At 37.5% G+C, this 15,800-nt stretch overlaps 1 protein-coding gene across 1 annotated transcript in view; it reads right to left on the reverse strand.

Moving 5' to 3' along the window:
- Window positions 1-615: 615 nt before the first annotated feature.
- selenoi (selenoprotein I) overlaps window positions 616-15,800 on the reverse strand; it is a 36,862-nt gene continuing 21,677 nt past the window's right edge. Inside the window, exons 6-10 of the mRNA XM_048531039.2 lie at window positions 12,814-12,922; window positions 9,116-9,164; window positions 8,053-8,233; window positions 7,754-7,936; window positions 616-4,812 (exon numbers count right to left, since the gene is read on the reverse strand). Coding sequence (XP_048386996.1) covers window positions 4,747-4,812; window positions 7,754-7,936; window positions 8,053-8,233; window positions 9,116-9,164; window positions 12,814-12,922 — 588 coding nt within the window. The 3' untranslated portion in view covers window positions 616-4,746. The remainder of the gene's footprint in view (window positions 4,813-7,753; window positions 7,937-8,052; window positions 8,234-9,115; window positions 9,165-12,813; window positions 12,923-15,800) is intronic.

Below are 15,800 nucleotides of genomic sequence, written 5' to 3' on the forward strand. Positions count from 1 at the left end.
AGCAAAATATTTTCCTCACCCAAAACATTCAGACAAATTTGTTTTAGTTATGAAAATCATTAAGTTACTTCTGGCAACTCTCATGTACTTTAGAGTTGGCATCTACTATCACAAGTTGTGTAATACTGATGAGATATTTTAACTTTTATTTAAAATTAGGAAGGTGACCTAAATAAGGGTATTCTCAAATATTATGTATGCAAAAATTCAGCTAATCAGAGATCAGAACTCAGACAAGCAAAGAAAACAAAGGCTTTGGCATACCCATGCCCTGCACTGTCACAGAGGGATGCAAATGATGAGGTGGTTGAGAAGTTTGGACCAAATCCCTCCCAATTTTTAGCAATTCAAAATAAATGTTAGTAAGTCTTAATTAAAATGAGATTTAAAACATAAGAGGAGATCAAAACATGCATGAAAATTTGTTACTGATGATGTTCATATGCCACACTAAAATTAATTTAAAAAGTGAAGTGTGTGTATGATAAATCACAGACGTCTTGAAATACCCAAGATTGGCAATAAACAATTTGAAATCAATTCTATCAGAGTGTCTTCGAGGCTGTTTTAGATGATGAAAAAAGTTGCATTTAAATCAATTCAATAACCAGCTAACAAGTTCATTTCACTTTTATTGTTAAATCTCAGCTAACAGGTAGTGATCAAAATTTAAGACATTCACAAGTTTTAAATCAAATTATGCAGTTCTGTCAATGTTCTCCAAAAATAAGCTTCACCTAAAGGCATCTACAAACTATAGTGGTATTTTAGGCTTACAGGAAAGAAAATTCATTGTTTTAACATTTAAGATTATTACTTCTTTCTCAAAGTGAAAGCACAATCTCATCCAATAGTACTCAAATTGGTTAGTGACAAGGAAAATTCACTAGATTTTTAAAAAATCTAGACCAACCCCGAACTGCTTGATGCACTTTTAACTGTCATCCAAGTGTAATGAGATGGCCCATCTTTTTCCATATCCCACCTGTTCCTCAGTAAATTCATTGTGAATAAGAAAATGGGCAACCTTGAACATTCCGTATCAGAAGGAAACTCAAGGCAGTACAATATTACTGAATACATCTAACAGAAAGAGTTAATCTGAATAATTAATTGTTTGGACAAGAGATTAAGTAACAACAATTGAAATAATTTCACAATGTTAGGCTGTAATCAGGCTTCTGAATTATACAGCATGCACATAATTAAATCAAATAATCATTTCCAAATTTAAAAATGGTCAGCAATTGAGCAGCAAAATAGTTCAACTATATGAATCAAATCCACTTTCAAAAGGATAGAAAACAGATTTCTACATAGTTGTATCCTGGTATGAACTTGCAAACATGATTAGTGTGCAAGTTGAATTAACAGTGCACTGCAGTGGCAGATGTGAAAAGCACTTCACAATCTAGTATAATGTGTCAAGGTTTAACTTTGAGTGGAAATAATTTATCATTTTGACTATATAGAATCTCTAATACTAAGGGAATATGGACATAACCATGCACACCAGACCCAAAACCAAAAAAGCATTAAAAGTTATTGCATTCATTTCATAATTATGCAAGATGATTTTTACAGGCTTTAGTGCTAACAGTTAAACTATGTGCTAGAGAGGAATGTAAACAAAGCCAACATTTGACCATCAGCCCCTCTATCCAACATTTGAAGTTAAGAAAACCTGACAAGGTTGATAAGCTGTTCTGTTTTATCACATCCCCCCCCCCCCCCCTCAACTATGGTGATACATGACAAGGCCAAGGAGAATAATGAAACCTGCAAGAAATATCAAAATCTTTTTTAAAAGTTCTTAAAAATTTCATTCACTGTCACCTCTTTAAAAAAAACACAAGACACGCAGGTGAAAATACTAATCTTTAACTTTCATGAACAAAAGTTAAAAGTCACCCAAGTGCAAGAATATTCGCTACTTTCTCCAGAATAACTGAACTTAAAGCCTTTAATTCAAGGGGCGGTGGAGATTGTAATAACCTGCAAATAGTACAATGAATTTAAATAACAAAAATTGCAAAATCCAGTAATACCTAGAGGCACACTGTGGTCACCTCACCACAATTCTTGTAATCTGTCTGAGTAACAGTATACAAAGAACCTATTTATGCTGTCAGAATATCTGCAGCAAGTTCTATTTTCGGTCAGTCAGAATTCATAGTATTACTTCCAACTACCTTAACCGTGCATTAATTCATAAATAGGACAATAGCTCTATTTTTTAATTAACAGCAAAGTTGTATTTTGATATTTCTGTACAAAATAACAGCCATTGGGGAATTAATCAAAGAATATGCACCCGTAACGACTGAAAGCCATATAAAGATGTTCACATATCAAATGTTACACACCAAAACAATTAGTAACCAACATTCTATTAGATACAGTCACACTTCTGGCAACCTAACCGGGTTGATGGAAAAGAAAACAAATTAAATTGTAAATACAACACTAATATTAGTGTATGATAAAAGGTCATTCACATTCTTAACAAAATGTTCCAGTAATTACATCAGCAGCTAAATCAATAAAAGTTACATCTGCATGAATTCATGACTCAGTTAGCATCTGAACCCAGAAATAATTAGACCAAATCTGGAATTGGCACAGAATGTGTTTCTTTCTCTTACATTTACTTCCAAACCCAAAGAAAAACAGACAAGTTGCTAAAGGACTTAATTCCTAGTATGTAAGCAAGAGGCAGTGGCGTCAAAAACATTTCTGGATCAGCCAGATCACTGTACATTGATTTGAACTAATGCACTTTGAGGATTGAATCATCTCTTCTACAAATTGAAAAGCAAAAAGGCAGCACAAGTTACATGCAATCTGAAGCCACACATTAAGAAAACTAACAATATTCAGCCTAGGAGTTTCACCCTTTAATAAAACAAAAAAAAACTCGGTCAAACAATTTATCATGGCTTCCTTACAACAACAAATATGAATCACTAGTAGGCTTTTAGTTGTATTTTAGTTGAAAGTCAGTACTTAATTTGACCATCTTCGATTGAATCTGACTTTCAGATCATAATCGGACTGAATTAAAGCTAAAATCTTTAATTATTCATCCGTTGTTAGTCTTCGACAACATATGAAATATCAGAAACAAAACATGCAAACCGCAGGTGAAATAATAAGTGATAAGATGATTACTCAAGTTTACAAAAAGAAAAAAAAATTGTAAAATGATGCAAAGAGGCAATATACATCAAATTGATTCAAACTTCACTTTTGTACTACAGGTAATTTAAAAAGGAAAAATAGATTTGATATTTTGCCATGATATTAATCAGAACATTCAATTCATAGTCAGACAATTATTGATAGAACTATGGTACACAGCAATACTTGGAGTTGTAACTTATAATCAGCTCACCTGCCTTGCAAGTATTTCATGTAAGTTGCAATACAATTATTTTTAATCTTGTTATAATTAATTTGGGCCAGTTGAAGTTGCTTTTAAAAAAGGAAGCTGGAGTCAATCCAAACTAGTTAGCATGACATCAAAAATTAGAATGGATTCTATTTGCAAGATCCAAATATTTTGAACAGAAATTAGTGATTGATATGAATAGGAATATTTTACTATGACAATCTTTGCCAGGAATAGATACAGTACCTCTATGGAAACAAGACCATTGACTAAAAACTGTATTTAACACAAGGATCCAAATTAAATTAAGTGCATTCTTATACTATGAAGCATGACAATCTGATCATTCTATCCCTTCTACGCTCCCTCTCATCTTAACCGAGTGTAACTGCTACAAATGAAAATACACACAATATATTAAATTGCTTTTCCTAAAACAGAGTCTAGGAACAAAACCTCTGGTTTTGTAGAATAAACTGCTAGTAATGCTTGTTCCTTCCAAGTATACCTTGCTCTGAGACTTTTAGTATACTCTTCATTGAAGCACAAACTTACATTTAAAAAAGCTATATAGTAGAAAAATCGGCATGCATTCACCACCACAAAAAAAATTGAAACAGAAGTGAGAACATGAACTTGATTTGAGGTTTTGATTTGTTTCTGATAAGTCCACTTAAGTTATATTTTCATCCAATTTCTCTTGAGAAAGTTACAGCTTTTGCAAAAATAGGGTTTTAATATGGGCTTTAGCAAACTCATATACACAAGACCTCATTACTATTACATCTTTGTGAAAATGTGCAATTTCCAGAATTGGCCATTTTACTCAGACTACACAGGCAAGTGACCATTCAGTCTCCAGTGTAATAAGTGAGATGTAGTTATGTTTCATAACACAGGTTGAAGAAAAAAAAAGGAAACAATGCAAATATAAATCACACTGCTCAAGAACGATTGTGAATCTACAACCTGGAAGTGAGATGAAAATGTTTCTTCGTCTATTGTCTTGGATACAAGTTACCATCTATTTTAAAAATTGAAGAGTCCAAATGGTACAACAGAACTTGAATGAAAAGGAGCATCACAAAAAAAACCAGTGCCAGCCAATTGCACACAACCTTTGTGCACAGTTCATGTCTATTTACATACTTAATTGAATTAATCAACCTTTATCAGTATATCTCTTTATAAAAAGAAACTTAATACTTAGGAGGGACCATCTGAATCTCCTGTTTTCTACTGTTGGTGGTGGGGTACAGTTTGCAGTGACGGTTGAAGCATTCACAGGCTCATGGGGTAGCAATTCTTTACAATACTTCTGAAGCCTGCAAGCCAATTTTCTGTTCCTCCTCCTGTCATTCAATGTTTGGTTTTTTCAATGAGAAGACGTAAATGTTAAAATGTTTGCTCAGCTGATTCACCTATAAAAGACAGTAAAATGCTGTACTCTTAAAAAGATGTTTGTAAGTTCCTAGAAAGTAACACTTATCTAAATAGTGATTTGAGAAGATTTGTAGCTCAGGTTGAGGTTCTGGATGTGAGTTTGCTCGCTGAGCTGGAAGGTTAGTTTGCAGACGTTTCGTCACCATTCTAGGTTCGTCAGAGGCTCACTGATGTTACCTAGAATGGTGACGAAATGTCTGAAAACTAACCTTCCAGCTCAGCGAGCAAACTCACAGCCAGAACTTATCTAAATCATGTAGCTATTTTCAAAGCTAAGATGCATTAAAGTGTTTTTGTTCATTGTAATGTTCTGAAACTGCTTAGAGCTATGTACCTATATTCAGCCTTCTTCAACAACTCATTAGTTCAATTTTGGGTCAGTCATACTTGGAATGTTTCCCTGATCAGTCTCCCTTTCATGCCACTTTTGTTGCAGTGTTAGTCAACTCACCAAATGTGAAAGTACATTTCTATGGGGACAAGGGCAAGTTTTCTCTGAGATAATGGGAACTGCAGATGCTGGAGAATTCCAATATAATAAAATGTGAGGCTGGATGAACACAGCAGGCCAAGCAGCATCTCAGGAGCACAAAAGCTGACGTTTCGGGCCTTGAAGGGTCTAGGCCCGAAACGTCAGCTTTTGTGCTCCTGAGATGCTGCTTGGCCTGCTGTGTTCATCCAGCCTCACATTTTATTATCTTGGAATCTCCAGCATCTGCAGTTCCCATTATCTCTGATACCATTAAAGAGGAGCCAGGTTTTTCACACCATGGTCAGAAGGGGTATACAGTCAGGAGACTGGGTCTACAGTGAGGCATGAGGGGAAAAAGAAAAAAGTATATAATATTTTGGCAGGAAGAGGGGGGAGGGGACAGTGGCATAATAATCCAGAACCCAGAGGCTCATGTTCTGGGCTCTTAGATTCAAATCTCACCATGATAAAAGTGAAAACTGAATTTGTTCTTTTAAAAAAATCTTGAATTTAAAAGCAATAAAAAAGTAACCAATACTGATGGTCATAAAAACTTGTCTACTTCACTAGTGTCCATTAGGGAAGAAATCTTCCATCCTTACTCGTCTGCACGTGACTTCAACCATATAATATTGTGGGCTAAGTCCTGAGCAATTTGGGCTGGACAATAAATGCTTAGACAAAAGTGCCCACATTTAAAAACAAAACTCTCGGCTTCATGTAGAAATTTGGTGCACAGCAGGAAAGAGGTCCTCCATTTCACTGTCTTCATCAGTCACCAACAATTGAGCTCAAAAACTCAAAGTACAAGTCTGATATATTATTTTAGCTGTGTAACTATTAACCAATTGACCACTGAATATTAACTAAATTGCCTTCATCACAACACATGGGCAACTTCAGCTCATGGATACTGAACTGAAGTGTAAATATTGTGGGGCATGAGTGACAGAGGGAAGGAGAGGAAAAAAAAAGAGAGCCTGGACACTTGTTCCAGGCAGGAGTCACACTCCCTAGAAACTGGCAAAGTGTTACATCACTGAGAAAGGAGGATGAAAGAAGGCAGAGCGCCACATGCCAATTAGCCCAATATCAATTCTTGGGCAAAATGCTACAGAGTATTACAGTAGTCTTAATGCAATTCAAGACTAAAGACCCTCTGCCCTCCAGACAAACCTCAGGTGATATCTCTCCCACTGCAACTCTTGTTCTTTCCACCTATCTTCTCCTCTATCCATCTTCAATCCACCTTCCCCCCCCCGCCACACTCTATTTATTTCAGAACCCTCTCCCCATCCCCCTCTCTGATGAAGGGTCTAGGCCTGAAACGTCAGCTTCTGTGCTCCTGGAGATGCTGCTTGGCCTGCTGTGTTCATCCAGCTCCACACTTTGCTATCTCAGATTCTCCAGTATCTGCAGTTCCCATTATCTCACCACAAGTCAACATGCTTTCAGCAAAGGGAATATCCTGTTTGACAAATTTATTGAAATATAGAAGACGTAACTAATTAAAAAAGGGTAGATGATGAGAACAAAGTCATTTTAAACCTTTCAATCTCCCAGATATTTCCATTACTAATACTAGGTATGTCTTATACCTCTAACAGAACAGACCCACCAGAATACAATGGCATACTGTTGGGAGGGACCGGTCTTGGGATCCATCAAGGTGGACTCTGCAGCACATGAAATCTCACGACATTAAAGGCAAATATGAACAAGGAAACATTCTGGTTAGCACCTTCACCACACCCTTAACCTTGGCTAATGACTCATTTCTCCTTCAAATGTTGAAAATTACATAGGAGGAATTCTATAACTAAATGCATTCAAGACTGTGATAAATATATTTTTGGTGTCTCTCAAATCAAAAAGGGAATATGGGAAGAGCAGGAGGGAAGAGGCAGGAAAGTGGGGCTGAATTCCGTTATTACACTAAATGGCAGACCAAGTTTGACAGGCTATAATGGTTTAGTCATTTTTAATGTCGGTCTTGAAACATTCAACTTTTTTTGTCAAAAAAATTGTTTTGAAAATTTTACCTAGTTCAAGGACCAAAAGAAACTCAAATGTCCAATTCATGCAACAATGCAGTACAAAGTGTCTCGGAAAAGAGCAACAAGTATGGGTGCGCCAGATGTCGTGTGATTTTTGACCATGAATCTTCTCAGTGATGGAGAAGATGTTAAATCAGAAAATGCCAAACTATAACACGGAACACTAGAGTAGTAGTCCAGATGGATAGGATCAAAGTGCCACATATGTATGCTTAAAAAAATCCTGCAATTATAATGGAGGTATTGAAAATGATAGTTAGTAGGGAGGATTTTGCTCTTAAACATCAATGCTTTTAATGCGTTCCATGACAATTTTTTAATCATTGAGGATAAACAATAATCTTTAGACATAAGCAGAAATACAAACATAGCAAAACAAAGTCTACTCACCACACATACTCCATAGTGAATGTGTGCAAGCGTTATTACTGTAGTCAAAATAATGAGAAGATGATATTCTTTGTCTCGCAAGATACCAGAGATTACAAAGATCACACCTACAGCCAATGGTAGGAGAAACCAGCTGAGGGGCTGACAACGAGTATTACTCATCTGACAAACTATGAGCTTACACTGCAAAGTGGAAAAGGAAAAGCAAAAGCATTTAGTCATATTTACGTAAACAACAATACAAGAGCATTCCTTTATAATTTGCAGATGAGGGAGGGTGAACAGGCAGATGATCTTACCGTGAGATTAGAAAAGGCTGTACCAACCAAAAAGTATACTATTCTTGGATGTTGCTCTATAACGTCATATGGCGATGTACAGACCCAGAGTGTGCAGAGACTGAAAAGCAATACTGGTGAAACGAATGGCAGCATTGCTTCATAAAAGGAGTGGTGCTTCAGGGTGTTAGACCTATATGCTCTAAGAATCAAGGAGAACAGCATTAGAGTAGTCAAGCTTCACTTAAGTCATCCAAAATTTTCTACATTAACAAAGAATGCTTTGCTGTGCAGTACAGTACATTTTAAATATTAAGAATCAAGACTTTGATCCACAACGTATACAGCTCAAAAATAAAAACAAACACCACCGGCCACAAGGTTGTACGCTATCTCCACAGCTGAGCATTTTGCAAACTTGGATTTCCAAGGCATTTTTTTTTCCTCGTGTTTAATAACTTGGAAAAAAGCATCACAGATGCAACAAATTATCTCAATAACAATGCATACACTACCTTTATAGCTTAATCATGATCATTTACAATCCCAGAAACATTTGATAAAGTGAGGACAAAACAAATAAAGTCTCCAAATTAATTTCAAAGAATAAATGCAGCTGATACAGTGCATTTGACAGCAAACAAATCATTCAAGATCATGGATGTGAGTTTGCTCGCTGAGCTGGAAGGTTAGTTTTCAGACGTTTCGTCACCATTCTAGGTAACATCATCAGTGAGCCTCTGATGAAGCGCTGGTGTTATGTCCCACTTTCTATTTATCTGCTTAGAATAGAAATTTAAATAGAAAGCGGGACATAACACCAGCGCTTCGTCGGAGGCTCACTGATGTTACCTAGAATGGTGACGAAACATCTCAAAACTAACCTTCCAGCTCAGCAAGCAAACTCACATCCACAACCTCAACCTGAGCTACAAATCTTAAAACTCACCATCCAAGATTATTCCAAAATAATCAATAAACAGCTTAAAATGTCTATTTTTACAAAAGATTTACAAATTGAAATATTAAACACATCAAAAAACTTGTTAAAAAGGCAAAGAACCAAAAAGAATTCACTACTTACTTGAAAACATTATACAAGCTCACAGGAAATGTGACAATAAAGGCACAACCTAGGAGATAGTTTAAATAAATTTAAACTTATCAGCATACTACATGCATGAAACTACTTCATCAGTGTTCAATTCAATAAACTTTACAATGGCAGGCTTTGAAAATTGCACATCCAAAAATCACTAAAGAAAACTTGTTGTTTAAGATGGGAACAATAACAAATACCTTGTTTTGTCATAAATGCATCAGTTCCCTATGTTAGAGCAATTCCAAAACAAGAATGGGCATTGTTAACAATGTTTTGCTAGTCCTGGTAAACATTTTGATTTACGAACATAATGCTGGAATACAAGGTATTGCAGTCATGAGCTATCAGAAATTTCTGTAATATAACAGCTGTTTGAAACATCAACTCTCGGATCCAAACGACATTATATGGACAGTTCTAACATTCCAGGTCCTGGCAAATCTACCCATTTTTAAATCCTATTTAAGTTTCTTATGCCTGATTAGTGAAGGATTCCAAAAACATCCATTTGCATCAGTATCACTAGCTTCACATACTGTATAGCAACACCTAATGGCAATATTGTCTTAAATATTCTAATTAAAAACCAAAGAACAAAATAAGCACAAAAACAGGCCCCTCAGCCCTCCAAGCCTGTACTGATACATTTTGCTATTCCATACTAAAACTTTTACAGGATCCTTATTCCTCTGTTCTCTTCCTACTCGTGTACTCATCCAGGTGCTTCTTGAATGCTGCTTCCACCACCTCCTCTGGCAGCACGTTCCAGGCACTCACCATCCTTTGTGAAAAAAAACCTTAGCTTGCACATCTTTTACACTCCAGCCCTGACCCCAAACCTGTGTCCCCTAGTAATGGGCCCCTCTATAGAACAGAATAGCCTCATTCTTTCCATGCCATTCAGAAACTTCTATTAGGTTGTCCCTCAACCTCCTGCATTCCAATCTTTCTTCACAGCTTCAACGCCCCATAACCAGGCAACATCTTGGCAACCTTTTCTGTACCCCCTCCAAAAGCATCCACGTCCTCTTTTAGTAAGAGACCAGAACTGTATGCAGCAGTTCGAGACTCTGTGGCTGAGATTTACATAGCACACAAAAATCAAAATTTTCTACATTTAGATTGGAGCAACTGTTCAAGTCCTGGGAAGTATGGTAGTATCACCAGAGCATTCACCATCCTTACTCAAACTGACAGTAACTTCTGGAGCCTGTAATCAGCACAGAAAAGAAGAGACATCCATGAGACACTGTGGGTGATTCAATACTGCTCCTGTTGACTGCAACCAATAGAAAATCTATTGGACAGACAAGAACTTCCACTCTTATGCCGTTGGTGTCACTGTGAATGTTAGATTTTGCTGAATGAAATCCAACTGAAATTTTTATAGCATGCTAACTTCAAAATTACACCTTTAAAATGACAATAAAATCTAACTTCACTTATTTGAAAATTAATTTTTGACTGAATTTTTGTCAAAGTTAAGCTTTGACACGATTCCAAACAAATCAATTAAGTTCAATTTTTTTTTAAAAATGGCAAGTTAATAACTTAACTTGTAACTAGTAATTTAACTTTTTTGGTTTATCATTTAATTTAATGGAATTGACTACTTGCTAACATCACTGCTGCTACATTTCCAATTAATTCACTTGACTTGGTATCAAAGAAAGTAAAAATTCACACAAATTGCTAGATCTGTCAGTAACATTCAATTCAGCAGGAAGCACAGCTGCTTTGCCAGTGATGGCAGATGTAAGGCTAAAGTTTCAAACATTTCTTCTTGCATGTATTTTCATTGTCTATCACCTACTTTTGAGGTTGGTGTATAGCATCTTTCAGTATACATTCGAAATATTTTCATACCAACAATACACTATTTTTGAAATTCCTACCACATCATGGTGTTAATGTGTAGTTTGGAACCATTCTAATAAAGTAAATCCTCAGATGATTTGAGGCTGTCTCTCACAAACAAGGAAAAGTCTGACCTGATTGTACTATTGTATGGTTGAGACAAACTTGGACATGTTTAGGCTAATACCTAGAATGTAAAAGCTGACATCAAAAGGCAACCTCAACGTGTTTTAGACAAGTTGAGTGGGTGAACATATAGCAGATGGAGTACAAAATGTGGCTTGGCTAAATGTGAAGTTATATACTTCAGCATGAAAAACAGAAAGGCAGGAGTATTATTTAAAACGTGGATGTAGAAAAAACAAAAAGAGCTGGTGTCTGTCTACTCTGGTATATACCAGTCAGGTGCAGAAAGCAGTTGGGAATGCCAAATGGTGTGATGACCTTCATTGCAAGATAAGAATTCAGAAATCAGGACATCTTACTATAGTAAATACAGGGTTTAGGTGAGATGACAATGGGAGCACTGCACAATATTTTGGCCTCCTTTCCAAGAAAGGATAAACTTGCCACAATAGTTCATGTGGCCAATAGTGTGTTGACAGAACTAGAGTTTGAAGAGAACTGATTCAACTGAACCTATACTCTCTACAGTTGAGAGAGAGGAGGGAGATTCTGATCAAAACAAAATTCTAATCAATTTAGATGTAGGTAGGATGTTTTTCCTGGTTGGGTAGCAGACAGTCAGAGGTCAGTTTCAGGATACAAGGTATACCATGTAGGACTGAATGTGGAAACATTTCTTCTGAGGGTAGTGAACCTGTAAAAAAATCTCTATCACAGAAGGCAGTGAAGTCCAATCCATTGGAATATATTCCAGAAGGGGGTGAGGGGCAGGTGTGGTGATTGGTATAAAAAGAGAGAAAGCAGTTTAAAAAAAAAACCACACTTGAACAGACAGGAGTCTGACCAGTCACAGTCACAGGGAATGATGGAGCAAGTTCAAAAGAAAAGTCAAAACGTGAGCTACTCTGCTCCTGGTTTCTACTTCAAAAAACACCGGAAACAAGCTCACAGAAAACCCATATCCAAAAATCAGTTGTTAAAAGGAAACATTAATTTGGACTCCTCCAGTGCAGCCCTAAAAACAATTATTTTTATTCTAACTAAATATGTATATGAATATGCATATGCAGATGCATGCTGCACCTGTGCTCCAAACATTCTTTGAAACTGGCAACTTGTTCTTGAGTTTAAAAAAAGGACAAGACAAAAAATACAAATACAAAATACAGCAGATTGCACAAATCTGCAAGGATGCTCAAGTCAAGCTTGTTCATGGAAATATTTACTATTTTGTGTATGCTCCTTCATCAGAACCTAGTTGCAATAGCAAGAACAACTTCACTCCGGTGAAAAGGGCATCAACCCGAAACATTAACCGTTTGCTTCTCCATGATGCTGCCTGACCTGCAGAGCGTTTCCTGCAGTGTTTTTATTTACAGAGGGACATATATCTTTGATTGGGACTCATTTATGATTTGGTTAAATCCAACACCTTCCACATGTCCTTGAATCATTCCAGAGAGAGTCAGAAGGACAAGACAGGAACACACTCCCACTCAAAGTAAGGACTGCAACTGACTATCCATTAGTAGCAAAGCAGAAATTAAAAATTCACCTTGAGAACTGCAGATGGGAGCCTACATCTTTTGCAGAGCAGAGGCACATATGTGGGAGTCTATTTTCACCACGCTTTATCACATTTTTATATGCTGGTTTCACATTGATAAGTCTTGGTATATTTAACAGAAGCTACATACCCAGAATCATGATACTGAAAAGGTCTCTGTATTGTAAATTAAGGAAGATGGGTCCATACCAAGCTTCAACACCAACTACAGCAGTAATGATGTACACAACTGAAATTGTCTGCAAAAAAAAAAAAAGGATTAAACAGAATTAGACTTTTTTGGCTTTAATTTGTGGCCTGTATTACTACAATGCTTTGTTTGAGTGGCTGTAAATCTGTTAAAGACAAGATCTAAAAATCACTTCATACTTAAACATGCTTAACTATCTCACAATAGAAAATAAATATGTAAAATGAGATCTTTCTGATGGCTGAGAAGATGGTAAGACTAAGCCAATTAGCTGAAGTCAAAAACATTAACCACATGGAATTTTCCATTCCAAAGAAAAATTAACAAGTGAATCGAGTGTGGTGTTTTTTTCTTCTTTTTGCCAATTTTCTTCCAGTTTGGCTTACGTACTGGTTCTCACAATCCTTGCATGGTACTTTGTGTATTATGTCTCACTACACACTGGACAAAGTACCATGCAAGGATTATGAAAGCCAGTATACAGGCCAAACTGGAAGAAAACTGAAAAAGAAAAGCCACACGAACACCAACTAGCCACCAAGACAGTTGACCACTTCTCACCTGGTCTCAACACACACTGACAGGAGGAGATGAATTCGACTGGGACAACGCATCCATAGTAGCGCAAGCCAAACAGACATGCCAAAAAAAGCGGACCCAACACTGATCCTTGTTGCACACCATGGGTCGCAGGTATGTTGCACCGTGGATATCATTACAGCAGATACGTTTTAAGAGTGTATTTGTACAGTGTTTAAAAGTGTAGCATTTAAAACAATGAAAATACATATAATTGAAATACTGCAATTTGGTCTTCATCGCACATGAGCTGGAAGGTTAGTTTTCAGACGTTTCGTCACCATTCTAGGTAACATCAGTGAGCCTCTGACGAAGCGCTGGTGTTATGTCCCGCTTTCTATTTATCTGGTTAGGTTTCCTTGGGTTGGTGATGTCATTTCCTGTTCTTTTTCTCAGGGGATGGCAGATTGATTTGGAGCCAATGTGTTTGTTGATGGAATTCCGGCTGGAACGCCATGCTTCTAGGAATCCTCGTGCATGTCTCTGTTTGGCTTGTCCTAGGATGGATGTGTTGTCCCAAAGTGGTGTCCTTCCTTATCTGTACGTAAGGATACGAGTGATAGTGGGTCATGTCGTTTTGTGGCTAGTTGATGCTCATGTATCCTGCTGGCTAGCTCTCTGCCAGTTTGTCCAATGTAGTGTTTGTCACAGTTCTGGCAAGGTATTTTGTAGATGACGTTCGTTTTATTTGTTGTCTGTATAGGGTCTTTTAAGTTCATTAGCTGCTGTTTTAGTGTGTTGATGGGTTTGTGGGCTACCCTGATGTCAAGAGGTCCGAGTAGTCTGGCAGTCATTTCGGAAATGTCTTTGATATAGGGGAGAGTGGTTATGGTTTCTGAGCCCGTTTTGTCTGTTTGTTGGGTTTGTTGCTGAGGAATCGGCGGACTGTGTTCATTGGGTACCCATTCTTTTTGAATACGCTGTATACGTGATTTTCCTCTGCTCTGCGTAGTTCCTTTGTGCTACAGTGTGTGGTGGCTCGTTGGAATAATGTTCTAATGCAGCTTCGTTTGTGGGTGTTGGGATGGTTGCTCCTGTAGTTCAGTACTTGGTCCGTATGTGTTGTTTTCCTGTAGACGCTGGTTTGAAGTTCCCCATTGACTGTTCGCTCTACTGTGACATCTAGGAATGGCAGTTTGCTGCTGTTTTCCTCCTCTTTTGAGAATGTTATGCCAGTAAGGGGATTATTGATGGTCTTGAAGGTTTTCTCTAATTTGTTTTGTTTAGTGATGACAAAGGTGTCATCCACATAGTGGACCCAAAGTTTGGGTTGGATGATTGGCAGAGCTGTTTGTTCAAGTCTCTGCATTACTGCCTCTGCTAAGAACCCTGATATCGGAGATCCCATGGGTGTTCCGTTGGTTTGTCTGTAGGTTTTGTTATTGAAAGTGAAGTGGGTGGTGAGGCATAGGTCCACTAGCTTGATGATGTTGTCCTTGCTGATGAGGTTGGTGGTGTCTGGTGGATGTGTCTTCTGTTCTTCTAATAGTGTAGTCAGTGTTTCTTTGGCCAGGTTGATGTTGATGGATGTGAACAGGGCTGTTACGTCAAAGGAGACCATTATTTCATCCTCTATCTTGGTGTCTTTGGTGTTCAGGAATTCTTGGGTGGAGCGAATGGAGTGGCGGGAGTCTTCTACTAGGTGTTTTAGTCTTTGGTGTAGTTCCTTGGCTAATCTGTAGGTTGGTGTTCCAGGTAGCGAGACTATGGGTCCGAGGGGGGCTCCTGGTTTGTGAATTTTTGGTAGTCCGTAGAAGCGTGGTGTGTTGGATCCATCTGGTTTCATTTTTTGGAAGTCTCTCTTGTTTAATTCTCCAGATTTTTAAAGTTTTTTGAGTAAGGCTGTGATTCGGTTCTCTAGTTGTGGGGTCGGGTCTATCGCCACCTGTTGGTAAGTGTCAGTATCTGCAATCAGTGCGTTCACTTTCTCAACGTAGTCTGTTCGGTTTAAGATGACTGTCAAGCGTCCTTTGTCCGCAGGTAGGATAACAATGTTTTTATCTTTGAGTCCTTTTAGGGCTTTCCTTTCTTGTGTATTGAGTGTGTTTTCTTCCTTTTTCCTGCTTAGTGTTGGTGCGACTGTCTGTCTGATGGTTTGCTGGGTTTCTTCTGAGAGTTTGTTGTCTTTCAGTGTTGTTTCTAACGCTGCTTAGAAATCTTTCTTGTCCGCATCCTGGAAGTTGTAATTTAATCCTCTTACTAAGATGGCTTTTTCAGTGTCTGTTAATGGTCGGTCAGATAAGGTTTTTTTATCCATGCTTCTGTGCTGTCTGTGTTGTTATTTTGAGAGAGTTTGTCTAGTTTATTCTGCAGGTCTAGTTTTTTTGTTTTTTGTGTTTGCCGCTGCC

The sequence above is a fragment of the Stegostoma tigrinum genome, chromosome 4 (genome assembly GCF_030684315.1).
Source record: "Stegostoma tigrinum isolate sSteTig4 chromosome 4, sSteTig4.hap1, whole genome shotgun sequence".
NCBI classification, from domain to species: Eukaryota; Metazoa; Chordata; class Chondrichthyes; order Orectolobiformes; family Stegostomatidae; genus Stegostoma; species Stegostoma tigrinum.